General features: G+C 40.8%; 1 protein-coding gene across 6 annotated transcripts in view; it reads left to right on the top strand.

Moving 5' to 3' along the window:
• TTN (titin) overlaps positions 1–24,361 on the top strand; it is a 239,926-nt gene that overhangs the window by 194,157 nt on the left and 21,408 nt on the right. For all 6 annotated transcript variants that reach the window (XM_085552613.1, XM_085552615.1, XM_085552612.1 and 3 more), the window contains 12 exons: positions 106–17,211; positions 17,606–17,902; positions 17,998–18,585; positions 18,679–18,981; positions 19,147–19,443; positions 19,916–20,203; positions 20,291–20,590; positions 20,697–20,999; positions 21,159–21,464; positions 21,567–23,333; positions 23,430–23,726; positions 24,066–24,353. In XM_085552613.1, the coding sequence (XP_085408739.1) occupies positions 106–17,211; positions 17,606–17,902; positions 17,998–18,585; positions 18,679–18,981; positions 19,147–19,443; positions 19,916–20,203; positions 20,291–20,590; positions 20,697–20,999; positions 21,159–21,464; positions 21,567–23,333; positions 23,430–23,726; positions 24,066–24,353 (22,140 nt within the window). The remainder of the gene's footprint in view (positions 1–105; positions 17,212–17,605; positions 17,903–17,997; positions 18,586–18,678; positions 18,982–19,146; positions 19,444–19,915; positions 20,204–20,290; positions 20,591–20,696; positions 21,000–21,158; positions 21,465–21,566; positions 23,334–23,429; positions 23,727–24,065; positions 24,354–24,361) is intronic.

Raw genomic sequence — 24,361 nt, 5'->3', positions numbered from 1 at the left:
TCGGGTGGTGGGTGGGGGGATACATTTAGACAGTATAAGAGTGATTTACTCTGTAATATAGTGGTATAACATAATGTGGTATTTTATTTTATCCTCACTTTTCAGACCCACCAGGTCCACCTGCAAATCCAAGAGTGACTGATACTACAAAGACAAGTGCATCTTTAGCATGGAGCAAGCCTCACTATGATGGTGGTCTTGACATCATTGGCTACATAGTGGAGCATCAAAAGGAAGGAGAAGAAGAATGGGTAAAAGACACAACAGGAACAGCTTTAAGAATCACTCAGTTTGTTGTTGCTCATCTGCAGACAGGAGCCAAATACAATTTCCGAATCTCTGCCATGAATGCTGTAGGTACTGGTGAACCAGCAGTAATTCCAAGCGTGGAAATCAAAGAGCGGGAAGAAATTCCTGACTTTGAATTAGACGCTGAGCTAAGAAGAACACTTGTTGTCAGAGCTGGGTTAACTATTCGGATTTTTGTACCAATTAAAGGACGTCCAACTCCAGAAGTTAAATGGACAAAAGATGATGTTTCTCTCAAAGGACGTGCTAGCATTGAAAATACAGACTCTTTTACACTCTTGATTGTCACAGAATGCACCAGATACGACGCAGGAAAGTACGTAATGACACTTGAAAATGCTGCTGGTAAGAAGACTGGTTTTGTAAATGTAAAAGTCTTGGATACACCAGGTCCACCAATAAACCTTAAACCTAGAGAAATTACCAAGGACAGCATCACCCTCCAATGGGATATGCCTCTGATAGATGGTGGTTCAAGAATAACAAACTATATCGTTGAGAAACGTGAATCAACTCGTAAAGCATATTCAACAGTCACAACAAACTGCCAGAAGTGTTCTTTCAGGATTCCTAATTTGTCTGAGGGGTGTGAGTACTATTTCAGAGTACTGGCTGAAAATGAGTTTGGTATTGGTGAACCAGCTGAAACAGCAGAACCAGTAAGGGCTTCTGAGGCACCATCCCCACCTGACAGCCTTAATATTATGGATGTAACACGAAATTCAGTTAGCCTGGCTTGGCCAAAACCTGAACATGATGGTGGCAGCAAGATCACTGGATATGTAATTGAAGCACAAAGAAAAGGAACCAACCAATGGGCACACATAACAACTGTAAAAACACTAGATTGCGTAGTGAAGAATCTAACTGAAAATGAAGAATATACTTTCCAGGTTATGGCAGTTAACAGTGCTGGGAGAAGTGCCCCAAGAGAAAGCAGACCAGTTATTATCAAGGAACAAACGATGCTTCCAGAGTTTGACCTTCGTAGTATCTACCAGAAAACAGTCATTGCCAGAGCTGGTGACAATATCAAGATTGAAATCCCTGTGCTTGGTCGTCCAAGGCCAACTGTGACTTGGAAGAAAGACAACCAGATACTTAAGCAAACACAAAGGGTAAATTATGAAAATACTGCAACAGCAACCATACTAACCATCAATGAATGTACACGAAGTGATAGTGGTCAGTATCCACTGTCAGCTAAAAATATTGTGGGAGAAGTTAGTGAAGTTATTACAGTTCAAGTTCATGATATACCTGGACCTCCTACCGGACCAATCAAATTTGATGAAATTTCTTCTGACTTTGTAACATTTTCATGGCAGCCTCCTCTGAATGACGGAGGTGTACCAATAAGTAATTATGTTGTAGAAATGCGTCAAACTGACAGTACCACGTGGACTGAACTGGCAACCACTGTGATACGTACTACGTTTAAAGCCACTCGTCTTAATACTGGTGTTGAGTATCAGTTCCGAGTCAAAGCTCAAAACAGATATGGAACTGGTCCAGCCATTACCTCAGAATCTGTAGTTGCCAACTATCCATTTAAGGTGCCTGGGCCTCCTGGTACTCCTCAGGTGATTGCAGTCACCAAAGAAACTATGACCATTAGCTGGCATGAGCCAGTTACTGATGGTGGAAGCCCAATTCTGGGATATCACATTGAAAGGAAAGAACGAAATAGCATTCTTTGGCAGACTGTAAGTAAAATGTTGGTATCAGGCAATATCTTTAAATCAACTGGACTTAGTGATGGCATTGCATATGAATTCCGTGTTATAGCAGAAAATCTGGCTGGCAAGAGTAGGCCAAGCAAGCCATCTGAGCCTGTATTTGCTTTAGACCCAATAGATCCCCCTGGTAAGCCAGTACCTCTGAACATTACAAGACATGCAGTGACACTGAAGTGGGCTAAACCAGAATACAATGGAGGTTTTAAGATAACTGGCTACACTGTTGAAAAAAGAGATCTTCCTAACGGCCGTTGGCTGAAGGCTAATTTCAGCAATATATTAGAGACTGAATTCACTGTCAGTGGTTTGACAGAAGATGCTGCCTATGAATTCCGAGTGATTGCTAGGAATGCTGGTGGAGCTGTTAGTCAGCCCTCTGAACCATCAGATGCAATAACTTGTAGAGATGACATTGAAGCACCAAGGATAAGCGTGGATGCTAAATATAGAGACACCTTAGTGCTGAAAGCGGGTGAAGTTTTCAGACTTGAGGCTGATGTGTCAGGTCGCCCTCCACCAACTATGGCATGGACAAAAGGAGAAAAAGAACTTGAAGACACAGCAAAACTAGAAATAAAGACAGCAGACTTTTCTACAGTTCTTATCAATAAAGACTCTTCAAGAAGAGATGGTGGTGCATATACACTTACTGCAACAAATCCTGGTGGCTTTGCCAAGCATATATTCAATGTTAAAGTTCTTGATAGGCCTGGTCCTCCAGAAGGGCCATTGACTGTGTCTGAAGTCACTGCAGAAAAATGTGTGCTATCATGGTTACCTCCTCTGGATGATGGAGGAGCAAAGATTGACCATTATGTGGTTGAAAAACGTGAAACCAGTAGATTGGCATGGACAGCTGTAGCCACTGAAGTTCCACTGACTAAACTGAAGGTTACTAAGCTGTTGAAGGGCAATGAGTATGTGTTCCGTGTTATGGCTGTTAACAAATATGGAGTTGGTGAGCCTCTTGAATCAGAGCCAGTTCTTGCAGTGAATCCATATGTGCCACCTGATCCACCTAAGACACCTGAAGTTACAGCAATTACAAAAGATTCTATGGTTGTCTGCTGGGGCCATCCTGATTCTGATGGTGGGAGCCCAATAACTAACTACATTGTGGAACGCCGTGACAGAGCTGGTCTTCGGTGGGTGAAATGTAACAAACGAGCTGTTACTGATCTACGTTATAAAGTGTCTGGACTGACAGAAGGTCATGAATATGAATACAGAGTCATGGCTGAAAATGCTGCTGGAGTCAGTGAGCCAAGCCCAACTAGTCCATTCTATAAAGCTTGCGATACTGTGTTCAAGCCTGGTCCCCCGGGTAATCCTCGTGTTTTGGACAGCAGCAAGTCCTCTATTACAATAGCATGGAACAAACCAATATATGATGGTGGCTCAGAGATCACAGGTTACATCATTGAGATCGCACTACCTGAGGAAGATGAGTGGAAGATTGTAACTCCTCCAGTAGGACTGAAGGCCACTTCTTTTACTATCACTGACCTAAAAGAAAACCAAGAGTATAAAATCCGGATATATGCTATGAATTCTGAAGGTCTTGGGGAACCTGCTCTTGTTCCTGGGACTCCTAAAGCTGAAGAAAGACTGCTCCCTCCAGAGATTGAACTTGATGCAGAACTTCGTAAAGTTGTAACTATCAGAGCCTGCTGTACTTTAAGACTCTTTGTTCCAATTAAAGGAAGACCAGCACCTGAGGTTAAATGGACAAGAGAACATGGGGAATCTCTGGATAGAGCAACCATTGAATCAACAAGCTCTTATACTCTACTTATTGTTGAAAATGTCAATAGATTTGATAGTGGCAAATACATGTTGACAATCGAAAACAGCTCAGGTAGTAAGTCAGCATTTGTGAATGTCAGAGTACTTGATACTCCGGGGCCACCTCAAGATTTGAAAATAAAAGAAGTTACAAAGTCATCAGTTACACTCACATGGGAGCCTCCTCTCTTAGATGGTGGCTCTAAAATAAAAAATTACATTGTTGAAAAGCGTGAATCAACAAGAAAAGCTTATTCAACTGTTAATGCCAATTGCCACAAGACTAGCTGGAAAGTTGACTCACTGCAAGAAGGCTGCAACTACTACTTCAGAGTCCTAGCTGAAAATGAGTACGGAATAGGCCTTCCAGTTGAAACTTCAGAATCGGTAAAAGTATCAGAAAGACCACTTCCACCAGGAAAGATAACTTTGTTGGATGTGACAAGAAATAGCGTATCCTTATCTTGGGAAAAACCTGAACATGATGGTGGTAGCAGAATTCTGGGCTACATTGTAGAAATGCAAAGCAAAGGCAGTGAAAAGTGGTCAACTTGTGCTACAGTAAAAGTTACTGAAGCCACTATCACAGGATTGATCCAAGGTGAAGAATACACTTTCCGTGTTTCAGCTCAGAATGAAAAAGGTGTCAGTGATCCTCGCCAGCTGGGTATACCAGTTGTTGCTAAAGACCTTGTGATTCCACCAGCTTTCAAACTACTGTTTACTACTTTTAGTGTTTTAGCAGGAGAAGACTTAAAGGTTGACGTTCCTTTTGTTGGTCGACCCAAACCAGCAGTGTTTTGGCATAAAGATAATGTGACACTGAAGCAGACGACCAGAGTCAATGCAGAAAGTTCAGAAAATAACACAGTGTTAACGATAAAAGAAGCATGCAGAGAAGATGTGGGAGCATATTTAGTTAAACTTACAAATTCTGCGGGTGAAGCAACTGAGACCCTAAATGTTGTTGTCCTTGATAAACCAGGACCCCCAACTGGGCCAGTCAAAGTAGAAGAAGTAACAGCAGATAGTATTACCATTTCTTGGGAGCCACCCAAGTATGATGGTGGTAGCTCCATTAACAATTATATTGTAGAAAAAAGGGACACTTCCACCACCACTTGGCAGATTGTGTCAGCTACTGTTGCAAGAACAACGATAAAAGCGTGTAGATTAAAGACTGGCTGTGAATATCAATTCAGAATCACAGCTGAAAACAGATACGGGAAGAGCACCCATCTCACTTCAGAGTCAGTTGTAGCCCAGTACCCATTTAAGCTTCCTGGTCCACCTGGAACACCTTTTGTAACAAACACTTCAAAAGACAGCATGGTGGTACAATGGAATGAACCAGTCAATGATGGTGGTAGCAAGATCATTGGGTATCACTTGGAGCGCAAAGAGAGAAATAGCATTCTGTGGGCTAAGCTGAATAAAACACCTATTCCAGATACCAAATTTAAGACAACTGGCCTTGAGGAGGGTCTTGAGTATGAATTCAGAGTTTACGCAGAAAACATAGTAGGTATTGGAAAAGCAAGTAGAGCATCTGAATGCTATGCTGCACATGACCCATGTGACCCTCCCGGTCGTCCAGAACCTGTAATCGTCACAAGAAGTTCAGTAACACTTCAGTGGAAGAAACCTATATATGATGGTGGAAGTAAGATTACAGGTTATGTTGTTGAAAAGAAGGAGCTACCTGATGGTCGCTGGATGAAAGCAAGTTTTACAAATGTAATTGATACCCAATTTGAAGTAACAGGTCTGGTTGAAAACCAGAGATATGAGTTCCGTGTTATAGCACGAAATGCTGCTGGTGTTTTCAGTGAACCATCTGAGAGCTCAGGTGCCATTACAGCAAGAGATGAAGTAGAACCACCTCACATAAGTATGGATCCAAAATACAAAGACACAATTGTAGTACATGCTGGTGAGTCATTTAAGCTAGAAGCTGATGTTCATGGCAAACCAATACCTTCCATTCAGTGGCTAAAAGGTGATCATGAGCTGACGAACACTGCTCGTATGGAAATTAAAAGTATGGATTTTGCAACAAGTCTTTGTGTGAAGGAAGCTATTAGAGTTGACAGTGGGCAGTATGTGCTATTGGCAAAGAACGTTGCAGGTGAAAAGAAAGTTCCTGTTCATGTCAAAGTTCTTGATAGACCTGGACCACCAGAAGGACCTGCTGAGATTACAGGTGTCACTGCTGAAAAATGCATGTTATCATGGAAACCTCCACTACAAGATGGTGGTAGTGATATTTCACATTATGTTGTGGAAAAAAGGGAAACCAGTCGCCTGGTTTGGACTGTCGTTGATTCAAATGTGCAAACACTCAATTGCAAAGTAACTAAACTTTTAGAAGGAAATGAATACATTTTCCGCATCATGGCAGTAAACAAATATGGTGTTGGTGAACCTCTTGAGTCTGAACCAGTAGTTGCTAAGAATCCGTTTGTAGTTCCACTTCCGCCGAAGGCACCAGAAGTCACAGCCATTACCAAGGATTCTATGATAGTTGTTTGGGAAAGGCCAGCCTCAGATGGAGGTAGTGAAATCCTAGGCTATGTCCTTGAAAAACGGGACAAGGAAGGTATTCGCTGGACAAGATGTAACAAACGCCTAATAAGTGAACTGCGATACAGAGTGACTGGGCTGATAGAAAATCATAATTATGAATACAGAGTTTCAGCTGAAAATGCTGCTGGTCTCAGTGAACCAAGCCTACCTTCTGCTTACTATAAGGCATGTGATCCTATTTATAAGCCGGGACCACCCAATAATCCTAAGGTTGTGGATGTTACAAGATCGTCAGTTTTACTTTCATGGAGCAAACCTATCTATGATGGTGGCTCTGAAATTCAGGGATACATCGTAGAGAAATGTGACGTAAGTGATGGTGAATGGGCAATTTGTACCCCTCCAACTGGAATAAAGAACACCCGTATGGAAGTAGAAAAATTAGCAGAAAAACATGAATACAAATTCCGTGTCTGCGCAGTTAATAAAGCAGGAGTTGGAGATCATGCAGATGTTCCTGGTTCTGTTATTGTGGAAGAAAAGATGGAGGCACCAGACCTTGACCTCGACATGGAATTAAGGAAGATTGTAAATGTGCGGGCAGGAGGTTCCTTAAGACTGTTTGTTCCCATCAGAGGTCGTCCAACACCTGAAGTAAAATGGGGTAAAGTGGATGGTGAGATCAGAGAGGCAGCCATTATTGATACCACTAGCAGCTTTACTTCCCTTGTTCTAGACAGTGTCAACAGATTTGATACTGGAAAGTACACCCTGACTTTAGAAAACAGCAGTGGAACAAAGTCTGCCTTTGTCAGTGTAAGAGTACTGGATACTCCAAGTGCACCTGTTAATTTAAAAATCAGAGAGATCACTAAAGATTCTGTTTCACTTTCGTGGGAACCTCCTCTCTTGGATGGTGGAGCAAAAATAAAGAATTACATTATTGAAAAACGTGAAGCAACAAGAAAGGCATATGCAGCTGTTGTAACAAACTGCCACAAGACTTCATGGAAAGTAGATCAACTTCAGGAGGGCTGCTATTATTTCTTTAGAATCTCTGCTGAGAATGAATATGGAATTGGCCTCCCTGCAGAAACCAGTGATCCAATTAAAGTTGCTGAAGTTCCTCAGCCTCCTGGGAAAATAACAGTGGATGATGTCACAAGAAACAGTGTTTCACTAAGCTGGGCAAAACCTGAACATGATGGTGGCAGCAAAATCATACAATATATCGTTGAAATGCAAGCAAAGGGTAGTGAGAAGTGGTCAGAGTGTGCCCGTGTGAAAACACTTGAAGCAGTTATTACTAACTTAACTCAAGGGGAAGAATATCTTTTTAGAGTAATGGCTGTAAATGAAAAGGGTAAGAGTGATCCTAGAGCGCTTGCAGTTCCAGTAGTTGCCAAAGACTTGGTGATTGAACCTGATGTAAGGCCTGCTTTTCACAGTTACAGTATTCAAGTGGGACAAGATCTGAAAGTAGAAGTACCAGTTTCAGGTCGACCTAAACCAACTGTTACCTGGGTAAAAGATGGCCAGACGCTAAGGCAGACAACAAGAGTCAATGTTAGTGATTTGACTGATCTCACTGTACTGAATATTAAAGAAACTAGCAAAGAGGATGGTGGTACTTATGAAATCACTGTGGCTAATGTTGTTGGGCAAAAGTCTGCCTCTGTTGAAATTATAACTCTAGACAAACCTGACCCTCCAGTAGGACCTGTGAAGTTTGATGAAGTAAGTGCAGAAAGTGTTACCCTGTCATGGAATCCTCCAGCGTACACAGGCGGCTGTCAAATCACCAACTATATTGTTCACAAGAGAGATACAACAACCACTGTATGGGAAACAGTTTCAGCTACTGTTGCAAGAACTGTACTGAAGGTGACTAAACTAAAAACTGGTTCAGAATATCAATTCAGAATATTTGCTGAGAACAGGTATGGGCAGAGCTTTGCATTGGAATCTGCACCAGTTGTCGCACAGTACCCATACAAAGAACCTGGACCTCCCGGCACACCATTTGTTACAATAGTTACAAAAGACTCCATGGTTGTACAATGGCATGAACCAATAAATGATGGTGGCAGTAAGGTACTGGGCTACCATCTTGAGAGAAAGGAGAAAAACAGCATCTTGTGGACTAAAGTGAATAAGACTGTTATTCAGGACACAAGTTTTAAGACAACTAACCTTGAAGAAGGAATTGAATATGAATTTAGAGTTTCTGCAGAAAATATTGTTGGTATAGGTAAAACAAGTAAAGTTTCTGAGTGCTATGTAGCTCGTGATCCATGCGATCCTCCAGGTCGCCCAGAAGCTATAATAATAAAAAGAAGCTCTATTACTCTACAGTGGACCAAACCAGAATATGATGGTGGAAGTAAAATTACTGGGTATATTGTGGAGAAACGTGACTTACCAGATGGTCGCTGGATGAAAGCTAGTTTCACAAATATCATTGAAACTCAGTTCACTGTATCAGGGCTTACTGAAGACCAAAGATACGAATTTAGAGTCATTGCAAAGAATGCTGCAGGTGCCATAAGTAAACCTTCTGACAGTACAGGACCAATAACAGCAAGGGATGAAGTTGAACTTCCACGAATTTCAATGGATCCAAAGTACAAAGACACAATTGTTGTAAATGCTGGTGATACATTCAGACTTGAGGCTGATGTTCACGGAAAGCCACTACCAACCATTAAATGGTACAAAGGAGATAAAGAACTTGAGGAAACTGCTAGATATGAGATCAAGAACACAGATTTCAGTGCATTAATAATTGTAAAAGATGCTATTAGAGTTGATGGTGGACAGTATATTTTAGAAGCCTCTAATGTTGCAGGAACAAAGACAGTACCAGTAAATGTAAAAGTCTTGGACAGGCCAGGCCCTCCTGAGGGCCCTGTCCAAGTGACCGGAGTTACAGCTGAAAAATGTTCATTGGCATGGTCTCCTCCTCTTCATGATGGTGGCAGTGATATTTCTCATTATATCGTAGAGAAGAGAGAAACTAGTCGTCTAGCATGGACTGTTGTTGCTTCAGAGGTTCTACCTACAATGCTGAAAGTAACAAAACTTTTGGAAGGAAATGAATATATTTTCCGTATAATGGCAGTTAACAAGTACGGAGTTGGTGAACCACTGGAATCTGTGCCAGTAATGATGAAAAATCCATTTGTGGTTCCCAGTCCTCCAAAGGCCTTGGAAATCACCAATATCACAAAGGATTCTATGACTGTCTGTTGGAGCCGACCAGATAGTGATGGTGGTAGTGAAATCATAGGTTACATTGTGGAAAAGAGAGATCGAGCAGGTATCAGATGGATAAAATGCAATAAACGGCGAATTACAGATTTGCGACTAAGAGTTACAGGATTAACAGAGGATCATGAGTACGAATTCAGAGTTTCTGCTGAAAATGCTGCTGGATTGGGTGAGCCAAGCCAAGTTTCCCCTTACTTTAAAGCTTGTGACCCCATGTTCAAGCCTGGCCCACCTACAAATGCCCATGTTGTGGATACCACTAAAAGTTCAGTTACACTTAGCTGGAGTAAACCTATTTATGATGGTGGCTGTGAAATTCAGGGATACCTTGTAGAAATCTGCAAAGCAGATGAAGATGAATGGTCACTTGTTACTCCACAGACAGGTATACGTGCCACTCGATTTGAAATCAAAAAACTTACTGAACATCAGGAATACAAACTACGAGTGTGTGCTCTCAACAAGGTTGGTGTAGGAGAGGCTGCATCAGTTCCTGGTACTATTAAACCAGAGGACAAACTTGAAGCTCCAGAACTTGATATTGATTCAGAGCTGAGGAAAGGGATAGTGGTTAGAGCTGGTGGCTCTGCTAGGATCCACATACCATTCAGGGGACGACCAATACCTGACATTATGTGGTCTCGAGAAGAGGGTGAATTCACGGAGAAGGTTCAAATTGATAAAGGCATGAACTACACACAACTCTCGATTGACAACTGTGATAGAAACGATGCTGGAAAATATATTCTTAAGTTGGAGAACAGCAGTGGTTCTAAATCTGCATTTGTAACAGTAAAAGTCTTAGATACCCCAGGACCACCACAAAATTTAACAGTAAAGGATATAAGGAAGGATTCTGCTGTACTATCTTGGGAACCACCAATTATTGATGGTGGTGCAAAGGTAAAGAACTACGTAATAGACAAGCGTGAGTCAACCAGGAAGGCATTTGCAAATGTAAGCGCAAAGTGTGGCAAGACAAGCTTTAAAGTTGAAAATCTTACAGAAGGAGCAATCTATTACTTCAGAGTCATGGCTGAGAATGAATTTGGAATTGGTGTTCCAGTTGAAACGGCAGATGCTGTGAAAGCCTCAGAGCCACCTCTGCCTCCCGGGAAAGTAACTCTCACCGACATTACTCAGAGAAGTGCATCACTTACATGGGAAAAACCTGAACATGATGGAGGTAGCAGAATTTTGGGATACATTGTTGAAATGCTGCCTAAAGGAACAGAAAAATGGAGTGTTGTTAGTGAGACCAAAACATGCAGTGCAGTTGTGTCTGGTCTGAGTCCAGGACAGGAATATCAATTCCGTGTAATTGCCTACAATGAAAAAGGCAAAAGTGATCCCAGAGCACTTGGAGTTCCTGTGATAGCTAAAGACTTGACAATTGAGCCAAGTTTTAAGTTGATGTTTAATACATACAGTGTACAGGCTGGAGAAGATTTGAAAGTAGAAGTACCATTTATAGGTAGACCAAAACCTACTATTACTTGGACAAAAGATGAACAGCCACTGAAACAAACAACCAGATTAAATATTGAGAATACATCAACATCAACTATCCTACATATTAAAGAAAGCAACAAAGAGGACTTTGGTAAATATACTGTAACAGCATCAAACACAGCAGGTACAGCAAGTGAGCAACTGAGTATAATTGTATTGGAAAAGCCTGGCCCACCACGAGGACCTGTGCGCTTTGATGAAGTTAGCGCGGACTTTGTTGTTTTATCATGGGATCCACCTGATTATACTGGTGGCTGTCAGATAAGCAACTATATAGTAGAAAAGCGTGACACAAGCACTACCACATGGAATATTGTGTCAGCAACTGTTGCAAGAACAACTATCAAAGCAACAAAGCTTAAGACAGGTTCTGAATACCAGTTCAGGATTTCTGCTGAAAATAGATATGGAAAGAGTTCTCCCTTGGACTCTAAACCAGTTGTTGTGCAATACCCCTACAAGGTGCCTGGGCCACCTGGAACCCCATTTGTAACAGCAGCTTCCAAGGACCATATGATTGTACAATGGAATGAACCAGTTAATGATGGAGGAAGCAAAGTTCTTGGCTACCATCTTGAACGTAAAGATAAGAACAGCATTCTTTGGATAAAACAGAACAAGTCACTCATTGCAGACACCACATATAAAACAGATGGCCTTGAAGAAGGTCTTGAGTATGAGTTCAGAGTTTCTGCTGAAAACATTGTTGGCGTTGGCAAAGTCAGCAAAGTATCTGAGTTATATGTTGCCCGAGATCCATGCGACCCACCTGGCCGCCCAGAGGCAATTGTTGTTACAAGAAATAACATTACACTAAGGTGGAAGAAACCAGAATATGATGGTGGAAGCAAAATAACTGGATACATTGTAGAAAAGAAAGAACTACCAGATGGTCGGTGGATGAAAGCCAGCTTTACAAATGTTTTAGAAACAGAGTTTACAGTAAGTGGTCTTGTTGAAGACCAACGATATGAATTTAGAGTAATTGCAAGAAATGCAGCTGGTTGCTTGAGTGAACCATCTGAAAGTACAGGGCCCATTACAGCCAGAGATGAAATTGAAGCACCGGGAGCTTCTCTGGATCCTAAATATAAAGATGTCATTGTTGTTCATGCTGGAGAAACCTTTGTTCTTGAAGCTGATATCCATGGCAAACCTATTCCTGACATTATATGGTCAAAAGATGGTAAAGACCTTGAAGAAACAACTGCAAGAATGGAAATTAAATCTACTATTCAAAAAACAACTCTTACAGTCAAAGACTGTGTAAGAGTAGATGGAGGTCACTATACACTTAACCTCAGAAATGTTGGTGGCACAAAATCTATACCTATCACTGTAAAAGTGCTTGACAGGCCAGGACCTCCAGAAGGACCTTTGAAGGTTACAGGTGTAACAGCAGAAAAATGCTACTTGGCATGGGCTCCGCCTTTACATGATGGTGGTTCTAGTATCTCACATTATATCATTGAGAAGAGAGAGACAAGCAGGCTTTCATGGACACAAGTAGCTACAGATGTGCAGGCCCTTAACCACAAAGTAACTAGGCTCCTTGCTGGCAATGAGTACATTTTCCGTGTAATGGCAGTGAACAAATACGGAACAGGAGAACCCTTGGAATCTGAGCCAGTTGTGGCTCGTAATCCATACAAACCCCCTGGTCCTCCTTCAACACCTGAAGTTTCAGCGATCACAAAAGACTCGATGGTTGTAATGTGGGGTCGTCCAGAAGACAATGGGGGAGCTGAAATTGAAGGATACATACTTGAAAAACGAGACAAAGATGGTGTCCGGTGGACCAAATGCAATAAGAAAAGGCTGACAGACTTGCGATTCCGGGTAACAGGTCTTACTGATGGGCATTTCTATGAATTTAGAGTTTCTGCTGAAAATGCTGCAGGTGTAGGGGAACCCAGTGAGCCATCCATTTTCTATCGTGCTTGTGATGTATTGTATCCACCAGGTCCACCAAGCAATCCAAAGGTTACAGACACTTCCAGATCGTCAGTTTCTCTTGCCTGGGGTAAGCCCATTTATGATGGTGGTGCTCCAGTTAAGGGATATGTAGTAGAAGCAAAAGAAGCAGCTGCTGATGAATGGACTACTTGCACCCCACCAACAGGCTTACAAGCAAAACAATTCACTGTAACAAAACTTAAAGAGAACCAGGAGTATAACTTCCGCATCTGTGCCATCAACTCAGAAGGAGTAGGAGAACCTGCTGCTATACCTGGCACAGTTATAGCAGCAGACAAGATTGAACCTCCTGAAATTGAACTTGATGCGGATCTCAGAAAAGTAGTCATTGTACGTGCCAGTGGTACTTTACGTCTGTTTGTCACTATCAAAGGAAGACCAGAACCTGAAGTTAAATGGGAGAAAGCAGAAGGAGCCATTAGTGATCGAGCCCAGATTGAAGTCACCAGTTCCTATACAATGTTGGTGATTGACAATGTGAATCGATTTGATAGTGGTAGATACAATCTAACATTAGAGAACAACAGTGGCAAAAAATCAGCTTTTGTTAATGTTAGAGTGCTTGATACACCTAGTGCACCAGTGAACCTGACAGTCAGAGAAGTGAAAAAAGATTTTGTAACACTAGCGTGGGAACAACCACTTATTGATGGTGGAGCTAAAATTACCAACTATGTAGTTGAAAAGCGAGAATCTACAAGAAAAGCATATGCCACAATTACAAATAACTGCACTAAGAATTCCTTCAAAATTACTCAGCTACAAGAAGGATGTAGTTATTATTTCCGTGTTCTAGCCGTAAATGAATATGGGGCTGGCTTACCAGCAGAAACACCTGAGCCAATTAAGGTTTCAGAACCACCTTCTCCACCTGCAAAAGTCATTCTTGTTGATGTAACTCGCAACTCTGCTTCAATTAAATGGGAAAAGCCAGAGAGTGATGGTGGCAGTAAAATTACTGGCTATATAGTAGAAATGCAAACTAAAGGAAGTGTAAAATGGAGTACATGTACCCAAGTAAAAACATTAGAAGCATCAATAACAGGATTGAGCATGGGAGAAGAGTACAGTTTCAGAGTGACTGCTACTAATGAAAAAGGGAAAAGTGATCCAAGAGAACTTGGTGTCCCAGTCATTGCAAAAGATATTGAAATTCAGCCATCTGCTGAGCTCCTTTTCAACACATTCACTGTGAAAGCTGGAGATGATCTTAAGATTGATGTGCCATTCAGAGGGCGACCTCTTCCATCCATTAGCTGGAAGAAGGATGGGAATCCCTTAAGAGAGACAACCAGGGTGAATGTTCAGACATCAAAGACTTTGACTTCACTATCCATCAAGGAAGCTTCACATGAAGATCTGGGACATTATGAGTTACATCTGTCAAATACTGCTGGATCAACAACTGCTTCTTTAACTGTAGTTGTCCTTGACAGACCAGGACCACCAACTGATGTTCATATTGATGAAGTTAGTGCTGATAGTGTAACATTGTCTTGGAAACCTCCAGAATACGATGGTGGGTGCCATATTAGCAATTACATTGTGGAGAAACGAGACACTACCACAACGACCTGGGACACAGTATCTGCAGCAGTTGCAAGAACATCGATTAAAGTGTCACGACTTACTACTGGTTCTGAATATCAGTTCCGAATTTGTGCAGAAAATCGTTATGGGAAAAGCACACACGTTAATTCTCCATCTGTTGTGGCAGAATATCCATTTAAGCCACCAGGACCTCCTGGTACTCCTCACGTGGCACATGCAACTAGAGCTTTTATGATAGTAACTTGGCAGGTACCAGTTAATGATGGAGGTAGCAGAGTACTAGGCTATCACTTGGAGCGTAAAGAAAGAAGCAGTATTCTTTGGGCAAAAGTCAACAAAAGTCTTATACCTGATACACAAATGAAAGTTACAGGTCTTGATGAAGGACTGATGTATGAATATCGGGTGTATGCTGAAAACATTGCTGGCATAGGCAAGTGCAGTAAATCATGTGAACCAGTTGCTGCAAGAGATCCATGTGATCCTCCTGGTCAACCAGAAGTTACTAATATTACAAGAACATGTGTCTCACTGAAGTGGACTAAACCAGAATATGATGGTGGGGCTAAAGTAACAGGATATATTATTGAGCGTAGAGAGATACCAGATGGTCGCTGGCTGAAGTGTAATTTCACAAATGTGCAAGAAACATACTTTGATGTAGGTGGGCTTACAGAAGACCAGCGTTATGAATTCCGTGTGATTGCAAAGAATGCTGCTGGACTCTTCAGTCAGCCATCTGAGTCGACTGGACCTGTGACTGTAAAAGATGATGTAGAGGCTCCAAGAATTATGATGGATGTCAAATTCAGAGATGTTGTAGTTGTGAAAGCCGGAGAAGTGTTTAAAGTCAATGCTGATATTGCAGGACGGCCAATACCAGTGATTTCATGGACAAAAGATGGCAAAGAACTTGAGGGAAAAGCTAGAGTTGAAATAGCCTCAACAGATTACGCTACTGCAATAACAGTTAAGGACTGTATCCGAGGTGATTCAGGACAGTATGTACTAACATTACAAAATGTTGCAGGAACAAAATCTTTGGCAATTAATTGCAAAGTACTTGACAGACCTGGCCCACCGGCAGGCCCGCTAGAAATAACTGGCCTTACTGCTGAAAAATGTCATTTATCATGGGGACCTCCTCAGGAGAATGGTGGTGCAGATATTGATTATTATATTGTAGAAAAACGTGAGACCAGCAGAATTGCATGGACAATTTGTGAAGGAGAGCTTAAAACAACATCCTGTAAAGTGACAAAACTGCTGAAGGGTAATGAGTATATTTTTAGAGTGATGGGAGTTAACAAATACGGTGTTGGTGAGCCTCTAGAAAGTGTTGCTGTTAAAGCCCTAGACCCATTTACGGTTCCAAGCCCACCTACTTCTTTGGAGATCACCAGTGTAAGCAAAGATTCAATAACTTTGTGCTGGGCAAGACCTGAGTCTGATGGAGGCAATGAGATCTCTGGCTATGTAATTGAAAGGCGTGAGAAAACTAGCCTAAGATGGATCCGTGTAAACAAAAAGCCTGTATATGATTTAAGAGTGAAATCATCTGGTCTCCGTGAAGGATGTGAATACGAATTCCGAGTTTATGCAGAAAATGCTGCTGGTCTCAGCCCTCCAAGCCAAAGCACACCATTGATTCGGGCAGAAGATCCAATCTTTTTGCCATCTCCCCCTTCTAAACCAAAGATTATGGATTCCACAAGGTCAAATATCACAATTGGGTGGACAAAGCCACTGTTTGATGGAGGTGCTCCAGTAACAGCATACACAGTTGAATACAAGAAAACTGATGAAACTGACTGGACAACTGCTATTCAGAACTTAAGAGGTACAGAGTACACCATAAGTGGGTTAGTATCTGGCTCTGAATATGTCTTCAGAGTGAAATCCATCAACAAAATGGGTGTCAGTGAACCAAGTGACATCTCAGAACCTCACTTGGCAAAAGAAAGAGAGGAAGAACCTGCTTTCGATATTGACAGTGAAATGCGAAAGACACTAATTGTAAAGGCTGGTGAATCATTCACAATGACAGTTCCTTTCAGAGGCAAACCAGTCCCAAATGTAATATGGAACAAACCAGATACTGATCTCCGTGTACGAGCAAGCATCGATGTTTCAGATAATCGCACATCTCTTACTATTGAGAAGGCAACAAGAAATGATTCTGGAAAATACACATTAACATTACAAAACATCCTGAACACTGCTACCTTGACTTTAGTTGTCAAAGTTCTTGACACTCCTGGCCCGCCATCTCATGTAACAACAAAAGATGTCACTAAAGAATCTGCTGTGTTATCTTGGGATGTTCCTGATAATGATGGTGGGGCACCTGTGAAGAACTATGTCATTGAAAAACGAGAAGCCAGCAAGAAAGCATGGGTCACTGTAACAAATAATTGTCATCGCCTGTCATATAAAGTAACTGGTTTACAAGAAGGTGCCATTTACTACTTCCGAGTTTCTGGAGAGAATGAATATGGTGTTGGAGTGCCTTCTGAGACCAAGGAGGGAACTAAAATAACAGGTATGTTTCACTAAAAAAAAAAAAAAAAAGAAAAAATAAAAGAAAAAAAAAAAAGAAAGAAAGAAAAAATCAGTAACATATGACAATGCATGTTCTGAAATGTTTACTTCAAAATAATATAAAATATTTAATCTGTTTATAATAAGAAAGTTAAGTATGTGGTATATATGTTTGTGGTTTTACAAAAGAAAATGAGAAGCAGCAGCATGAATTTTAAAGTTTGTTTGCATTTTACATTATAACGTTCTAATATACTAATTCATTTAAAAATAATTTAAAAAAACAAACAAACAAACAAACAAAAAACCCACAAAACCAAACAATCCAATGTAATCACTAACATAAAAAGGAAAAACTTGCAATGTTGCTTAACCTGTTGAACTTTTTTTCTCAGAAAAACCCAGCCCACCTGAAAAACTTGGAGTGACAAATGTCACGAAGGACAGTGTTTCTCTTTCATGGCTAAAACCGGAACATGATGGTGGAAGCAGAATCGTGAGCTACCTCATTGAAGCTCTTGAGAAAGGACAGCAAAAATGGGTTAAGTGTGCAGTTGTAAAGACAACTCATCACGTTGTCCATGGTCTTAAGGAGAATGTTGACTATTTCTTCAGAGTGTCTGCAGAAAACCAAGCAGGGTTAAGTGATCCTAAGGAACTACTGCTCCCTGTTACAGTTAAAGAACAATTAGGTAAGCTGCAGATGAAAGTTAATATGCGTTGAATTGAATTCATATTTTAGAAGAGATAGCGTTTTCTAATTATTTGAAAATGTTTTCATTTTCAGAATCTCCGGAGATTGACATGAAGGGCTTCCCTCACAATACTGTGTATATTCGAGCAGGTTCAAACCTGAAAGTTGAAATTCCAGTTTCTGGAAAACCATTGCCAAAGGTGACATTATCTAGAGATGGCACTCCAATCAAGCCTACCATAAGATTTCACACAGAAATGACAGCAGAAAGTTTCATTGTTAACCTTAAAGAAAGTGTGGCTGCTGATGCTGGCAGATATGATATTACTGCTGCCAATTCAAGTGGCACCACGAAGTCATTCATTAATATTGTCGTGCTGGATAGACCAGGTCCTCCTGTTGGTCCTGTTGTCCTTAGTGATATCACTGAAGAGAGTGTAACACTGAGATGGCAGCCACCAGCTTATGATGGTGGAAGTCAAGTTACCAACTATATTGTATTGAAAAGAGAAACAAGTACCGCTGCCTGGTCCGAGGTGTCTGCAACCGTTGCTAGAACTGTTATTAAAGTCATGAAACTCACAACAGGAGAAGAATACCAGTTCCGCATCAAAGCTGAGAACCGCTTTGGCATCAGCGATCATGTTGACTCACAGTGTGTAGTCGTCAAACTTCCTTACAGTAAGTAACGCACTTCTCACACTGCAGATCAAAATTTTAATGTTCAGATGTTGAAAAGCTTTCCTTAACCATCACTTCTTTTAATATCATCAGCTATTCCCGGTCCTCCTTCCACACCGTGGGTCACTAGTGTCACCCGAGAAAGTATTACAGTTGGTTGGCACGAACCAGTCACTAATGGTGGCAGCGCTGTCATTGGATACCACTTGGAAATGAAGGACAGGAATAGTATATTATGGCAGAAGGCTAACAAGACCCTCATTCGCACAACTCACTTTAAAGTCACCACCATCAGCGCTGGCCTCATCTATGAATTTAGAGTTTATGCTGAAAATGCAGCTGGAGTTGGAAAAGCAAGTCATCCTTCCGATCCGGTCCTTGCAATTGATGCTTGTGGTATGTATTCTGTAGAAAATAAAAGAAACCCAACCACTGAAGTAGCACTTTTTCTTTTTAGCTGTGATATTCTGTCTTGTGGAGTAAGCTAATACCTAAAATATTTGTTAATTTTATTATAAACACTGTTATTCACTTGCAATACTTTCATGTTTTCTACCACAGAACCACCAAGAAATGTTCGTGTCTCAGATATCTCCAAGACTGCTATTACTTTGTCATGGCAGAAGCCAGCATTTGATGGTGGTAGCAAGATCACTGGATACATCGTAGAAAAACGTGATCTACCAGATGGCAGATGGTCAAAAGCCAGTTTCACCAATGTTATTGAGACTCAGTTCACAGTATCTGGTCTGACACAGAATTCCCGGTATGAATTCAGAGTCTTTGCCAAGAATGCCATTGGTTCCATTAGTAATCCATCAGATGTTGTGGGTCCTGTTACCTGTGTTGATACATATGGTAAGTGTTTTGCAATGATATAACAGTTTTACAATGCTTGAAAGCTTACAGGAAGCACCGTTTTGTAGAACCATAGACTTTTTAATATGGAAAGCTAACTTATCTTGGTGTAATAAACTTGAATGACTGTGAGCTTTTTGAGCATGATTGTAATTAACATCTTCGGCTGTAACTGCATTTTTTAAGTTGTGGCATTTTTATTCTTTCAGCAACAGAAGTAAGCTCATGCTGCGTGACCAAAGTGATGACATTTGTAACATGTGGCTACCTTTTTTTTAGTAGTGAGAGTTCTAACTCATACTAGGTTTCTGATTTAAGTTACTCAGGCTAGCTTTAATCAATATTTATAAAACGCTTGTAAGTGTTAGCTTAGAAAAAGTATTGATAATTTTTACTTTTTTTTTTTTTTTTTAATGACAAGTCTAAACTGTTTTGTGTTTGTTTGGTTTTTTTCTTATTCTTATTTTTTAAGGTGCACCTGAAATTGATGTGCCACCAGAATATACAGAAGTAGTGAAATACAAAGCAGGAACTTCTATTAAGCTAAAATTAGGCATCTCAGGAAAGCCTATACCAACAATTGAATGGTTCAAAAATGGCAATGAGCTGCAAACCAGTTCACTACTGTCTATTGAGAACACTACAGAATTTGCCTCTATACTCATCAAGGATGCAACCCGACTCAACAGCGGCACCTACGAACTAAAATTGAAGAATGCCATGGGTTCAGCATCAGCCCACATTAGAGTACAGATACTTGGTATGTCTTGAGAAATTACTGAGTAACATTGTTAAACAACAGTCTACTAAAAAATTCTTAACACCTTGTTTCTGGCACTTTATACAGACAAACCTGGACCCCCAACTGGACCGATACAGTTTAAGACAGTCACTGCTGAAAAGATCACAATAATGTGGGACCCTCCAGCAGATGATGGTGGTGCGCCTGTAACACACTATGTTGTTGAAAAGCGGGAGACAAGTCGTGTTGTATGGTCTTTAGTTTCTGAGAAACAGGAGGGGTGTATTATAACTACAACAAAACTTATCAAAGGAAATGAATACGTGTTCCGTGTCCGTGGTGTGAACAAGTTTGGAGTTGGTGATTCCTTGGAGTCTGAACCAGTTATAGCCAAAAACTCATTTGGTAAGAATCATGTAAAATCACTGATGGAACTGAATCATCCTATGTGGCATTTGCACATAGTATTCATCTACTAACATATATGTATATACATATTTTTTTAATTTAGTTGCACCTGGACCACCTGGTGTACCAGAAGTCACAATGATAACCAAGAATTCTATGACTGTTGTCTGGAGTAGGCCCACTGCTGATGGAGGTAGCGAAATATCAGGATATTTTCTTGAAAAGCGTGACAAGAAGAGTCTTAGCTGGTTCAAGGTTACTAAGGAAACCATTCGTGACACCAGACAGAAAGTAACAGGTCTGACTGAAAACAGTGAATATCATTTCCGAGTTTGTGCTGTCAATGCAGCTGGACAAGGTCCATTCTCTGAAGCATCTGACTTCTACAGAGCCCTAGATCCTGTTGGTAAGAGACAATGTGCAATATATCTAATTAGTTAAAGATCAGTAGGCAACAAGCAATTAAGATGGCTTGCACCAATGTAACTGCAGGAGATTTTATTCCTTTTTATGATTACCTGTATGTATTGTTTCTGACTTTCTTTTCTTAAACTATCACTTACAGATAAGCCAGGCTCACCAACAAAATTGAAAGTTGTGGATACAACTAAGACATCTGTCACCCTTGGCTGGATTAAACCTGCTTATGATGGAGGAAGCCCAATTACCAGCTATGTGGTCGAGAAAAGGGAGGGTGAAGAACAAGAATGGACTATAGTCAGCTCTAAGGGAGAAGTGAGGACAACTGAGTATGTTGTATCCCACCTTCAGCCAAGTATTAATTACTATTTCCGCGTCTCTGCTATAAATTGTGCTGGACAAGGAGAGCCTATTGAAATGACAGAACCTGTTCAAGCTAAAGATATTCTTGGTACAGTACCTTTCAGTAACTTTTCTGTGGTTTTATTTTTTGGAGCTTTTTTTAAATTTTACATTCTAAATGTGCATTATTCATTTTTATCTATTTCCACAGTTGCACCAGAGATTGATCTGGATGTTGCCCTTCGGACTTCTATCATTGCTAAAGCAGGTGAAGATGTGGAAATAATGATTCCATTCAAAGGAAGACCTCCTCCAACTGTCACATGGAGAAAGGGTGACAAAAATCTTGCGACTGATGAAAAATATATCATACAGAACACAGAATCATCAACATTACTTTCTATTCCTCAAGTTACCCGAGATGATACAGGAAAGTATGTTCTTACAATTGAAAATGGAGTTGGAGAACCTAAATCATCATTTGTGAATGTGAAGGTACTTGACACACCATCTGCCTGCCAGAAGCTACAGCTTAAGCATGTTTCTCGTGGCACAGTTACACTTGTATGGGAGCCACCTCTCATTAATGGTGGCTCTGAAATAACAAATTATGTTGTTGAAAAAAGAGATGCTACAAAGAGGGCCTGGTCAACTGTAACAATGAAGTGTTCTCAAACTACCTTTAAGCTAACTAACCTGTCAGAAAAGACTGCATTCTTCTTCCGTGTTCTTGCTGAAAATGATATTGGACTGGGTGAGCCTTGTGAGACACCTGAACCAGTGAAAGCTGCGGACATACCAGGACCTATAAAAGACCTTGCCATGAAAGATTCTACAAAAACTTCTGTTAAATTGCATTGGAGCAAACCTGACTACGATGGTGGTAGCATTATATCAGACTACGTTATTGAAAAGAAACTACAGGGTGAAAAAGAATGGACCTATGCAGGCACAAGCAAGAGCTGTGAATTTGAAGCTGAAAAACTTAAAGAGCTGTCTGTCATGGAATTCAGAGTCTTTGCAAAAAATGAAAAAGGCATGAGTGATGGTGTTACTGTTGGACCCATTACAGTGAAAGAACATATAATAACACCAGAAGCTGACCTTTCTGACATTCCTGGAGGTCAAATGACTGTGCGAATTGGGCATAACCTACACATTGAATTGCCCTATAAAGGTAAACCTAAGCCATCAATGAGCTGGCTGAAGGACAACCTCCCTCTTAAAGAAACTGAACACCTTCGTTTCAAGAAAACTGAAAACAAGATAAGCTTAAGTATCAAGAATGTGAAAAAGGAGCATGGTGGCAAATATACTTTGATTCTTGATAATGTTGTCTCCAGAAAAACATTTACAATCACTGTCATCACTCTTGGTCCACCATCTAAGCCAAAAGGACCCTTAAGACTAGACGAAGTCAAAGCAGATAGTGTAGTTTTGTCGTGGGAACCTCCTGAAGATGATGGGGGAGGTGAAATTACTGGCTACAGTATTGAGAAAAGAGAAACTTCTCAAATGAACTGGAAGCTGGTGTGTTCGAGTGCTGCTAGAACGACTTTCAAAGTACCAAACCTTGTTAAAGACACTGAATATCAGTTTAGAGTCCGAGCAGAAAACAGATATGGAGTAAGCCCACCTCTTGTTTCAGCAGATGTTGTGGCAAAGCATCAATTCAGAACACCTGGTGCCCCAGGCAAACCTGTTGTATACAATGTAACTGCTGATGGAATGACCATAGCTTGGGATGCTCCTGCTTATGATGGTGGTTCAGAGATCATTGGCTACCATGTTGAAAAGAAGGAGAGAAACAGTATTCTGTGGCAGAAAGTTAATGTTGCATTAATATCTAGCAGAGAATACAGGATTACGGGACTAGTTGAGGGTCTGGATTACCAGTTCCAAGTATATGCAGAAAACACTGCTGGTCTAAGCCGAGCTAGCGAGCCAAGCAAGTTTACTTTGGCAGTCTCTCCAGTAGGTGAGTGAATAACCAGTCACCCAGAAAAATTCTGGTGTTGTAGAATATAGTGAACAGTAATAAAAATAATTCTTCATTATTTTTACCCCCTTTCAGATCCACCTGGTACTCCTGATTATATTGATGTCACCAGAGAAACAGTCACTCTTAAATGGACCCCCCCACTGCGTGATGGAGGCAGTAAGATTGTGGCCTACAGTATTGAGAAACGGCAAGGAAGTGAAGACCGGTGGCTGAGATGTAACTTTACTGATGTCAGTGAATGCCAATATACAGTTACAGGACTCAGTTCAGGCGATCGATACGAATTCAGAGTGCTTGCAAGAAATGCCATTGGTACTATTAGCCCACCTTCACAGTCTTCAGGCTATATCATGACCAGAGATGAAAATGGTAAGATTTCATAACACAATTGTGTTTGTGTACTGGAGCCAAGTAGACCTTCTGGAAGATGGGCAGTCACAGGGGGGAGAAAAGCATATGTCTGCCCCTTCCTCTCAACTCAGAATAATTTCTGCTTTTGCTCCAAAGTAGGAGAAGCTAAATGGAATACCCAAACCTGACAGACATACGTAATCATTGTTACGTTAGTAGCAAATAGTTTAGTATTTTTCATCTGTTGTAGTATGTTGCTGAGAGTGCTAACAGGAAAAAATAAGCTTACAGTTCATAATTCTGTATATAAATCTTTTATATTTGCTGAGTTAAGAAGACTATATTTTCCTTTTTCAGTTGCTCCAACGATTGAATTTGGCCCTGAGCACTTTGAAGGCCTAACTGTTAAAGCCGGAGAGAGCATTAGACTTAAAGCTTTAATCAAAGGACGACCAGTACCTAAGGTGACATGGTTTAAGGATGGCAAGGAGATTGAAAAAACTATGAGTATAGAAATAACTACAGGTATTGGATATAGCACAATCTTCATTAGAGATGCTACCCGAGATCATCGTGGAGTGTACACAGTAGAAGCCAAAAATGCATCAGGCACTAAACGAGAAGACATTACATTCAGAGTACAAGGTATCATA

The sequence above is a fragment of the Coturnix japonica genome, chromosome 7, assembly GCF_054131305.1.
Source record: "Coturnix japonica strain WE chromosome 7, WE-NBRP24, whole genome shotgun sequence".
Lineage (NCBI taxonomy): Eukaryota > Metazoa > Chordata > Aves > Galliformes > Phasianidae > Coturnix > Coturnix japonica.
Note: the sequence above shows the minus strand (reverse complement) of the source record. Positions and strands in the feature narration are given on the sequence as shown.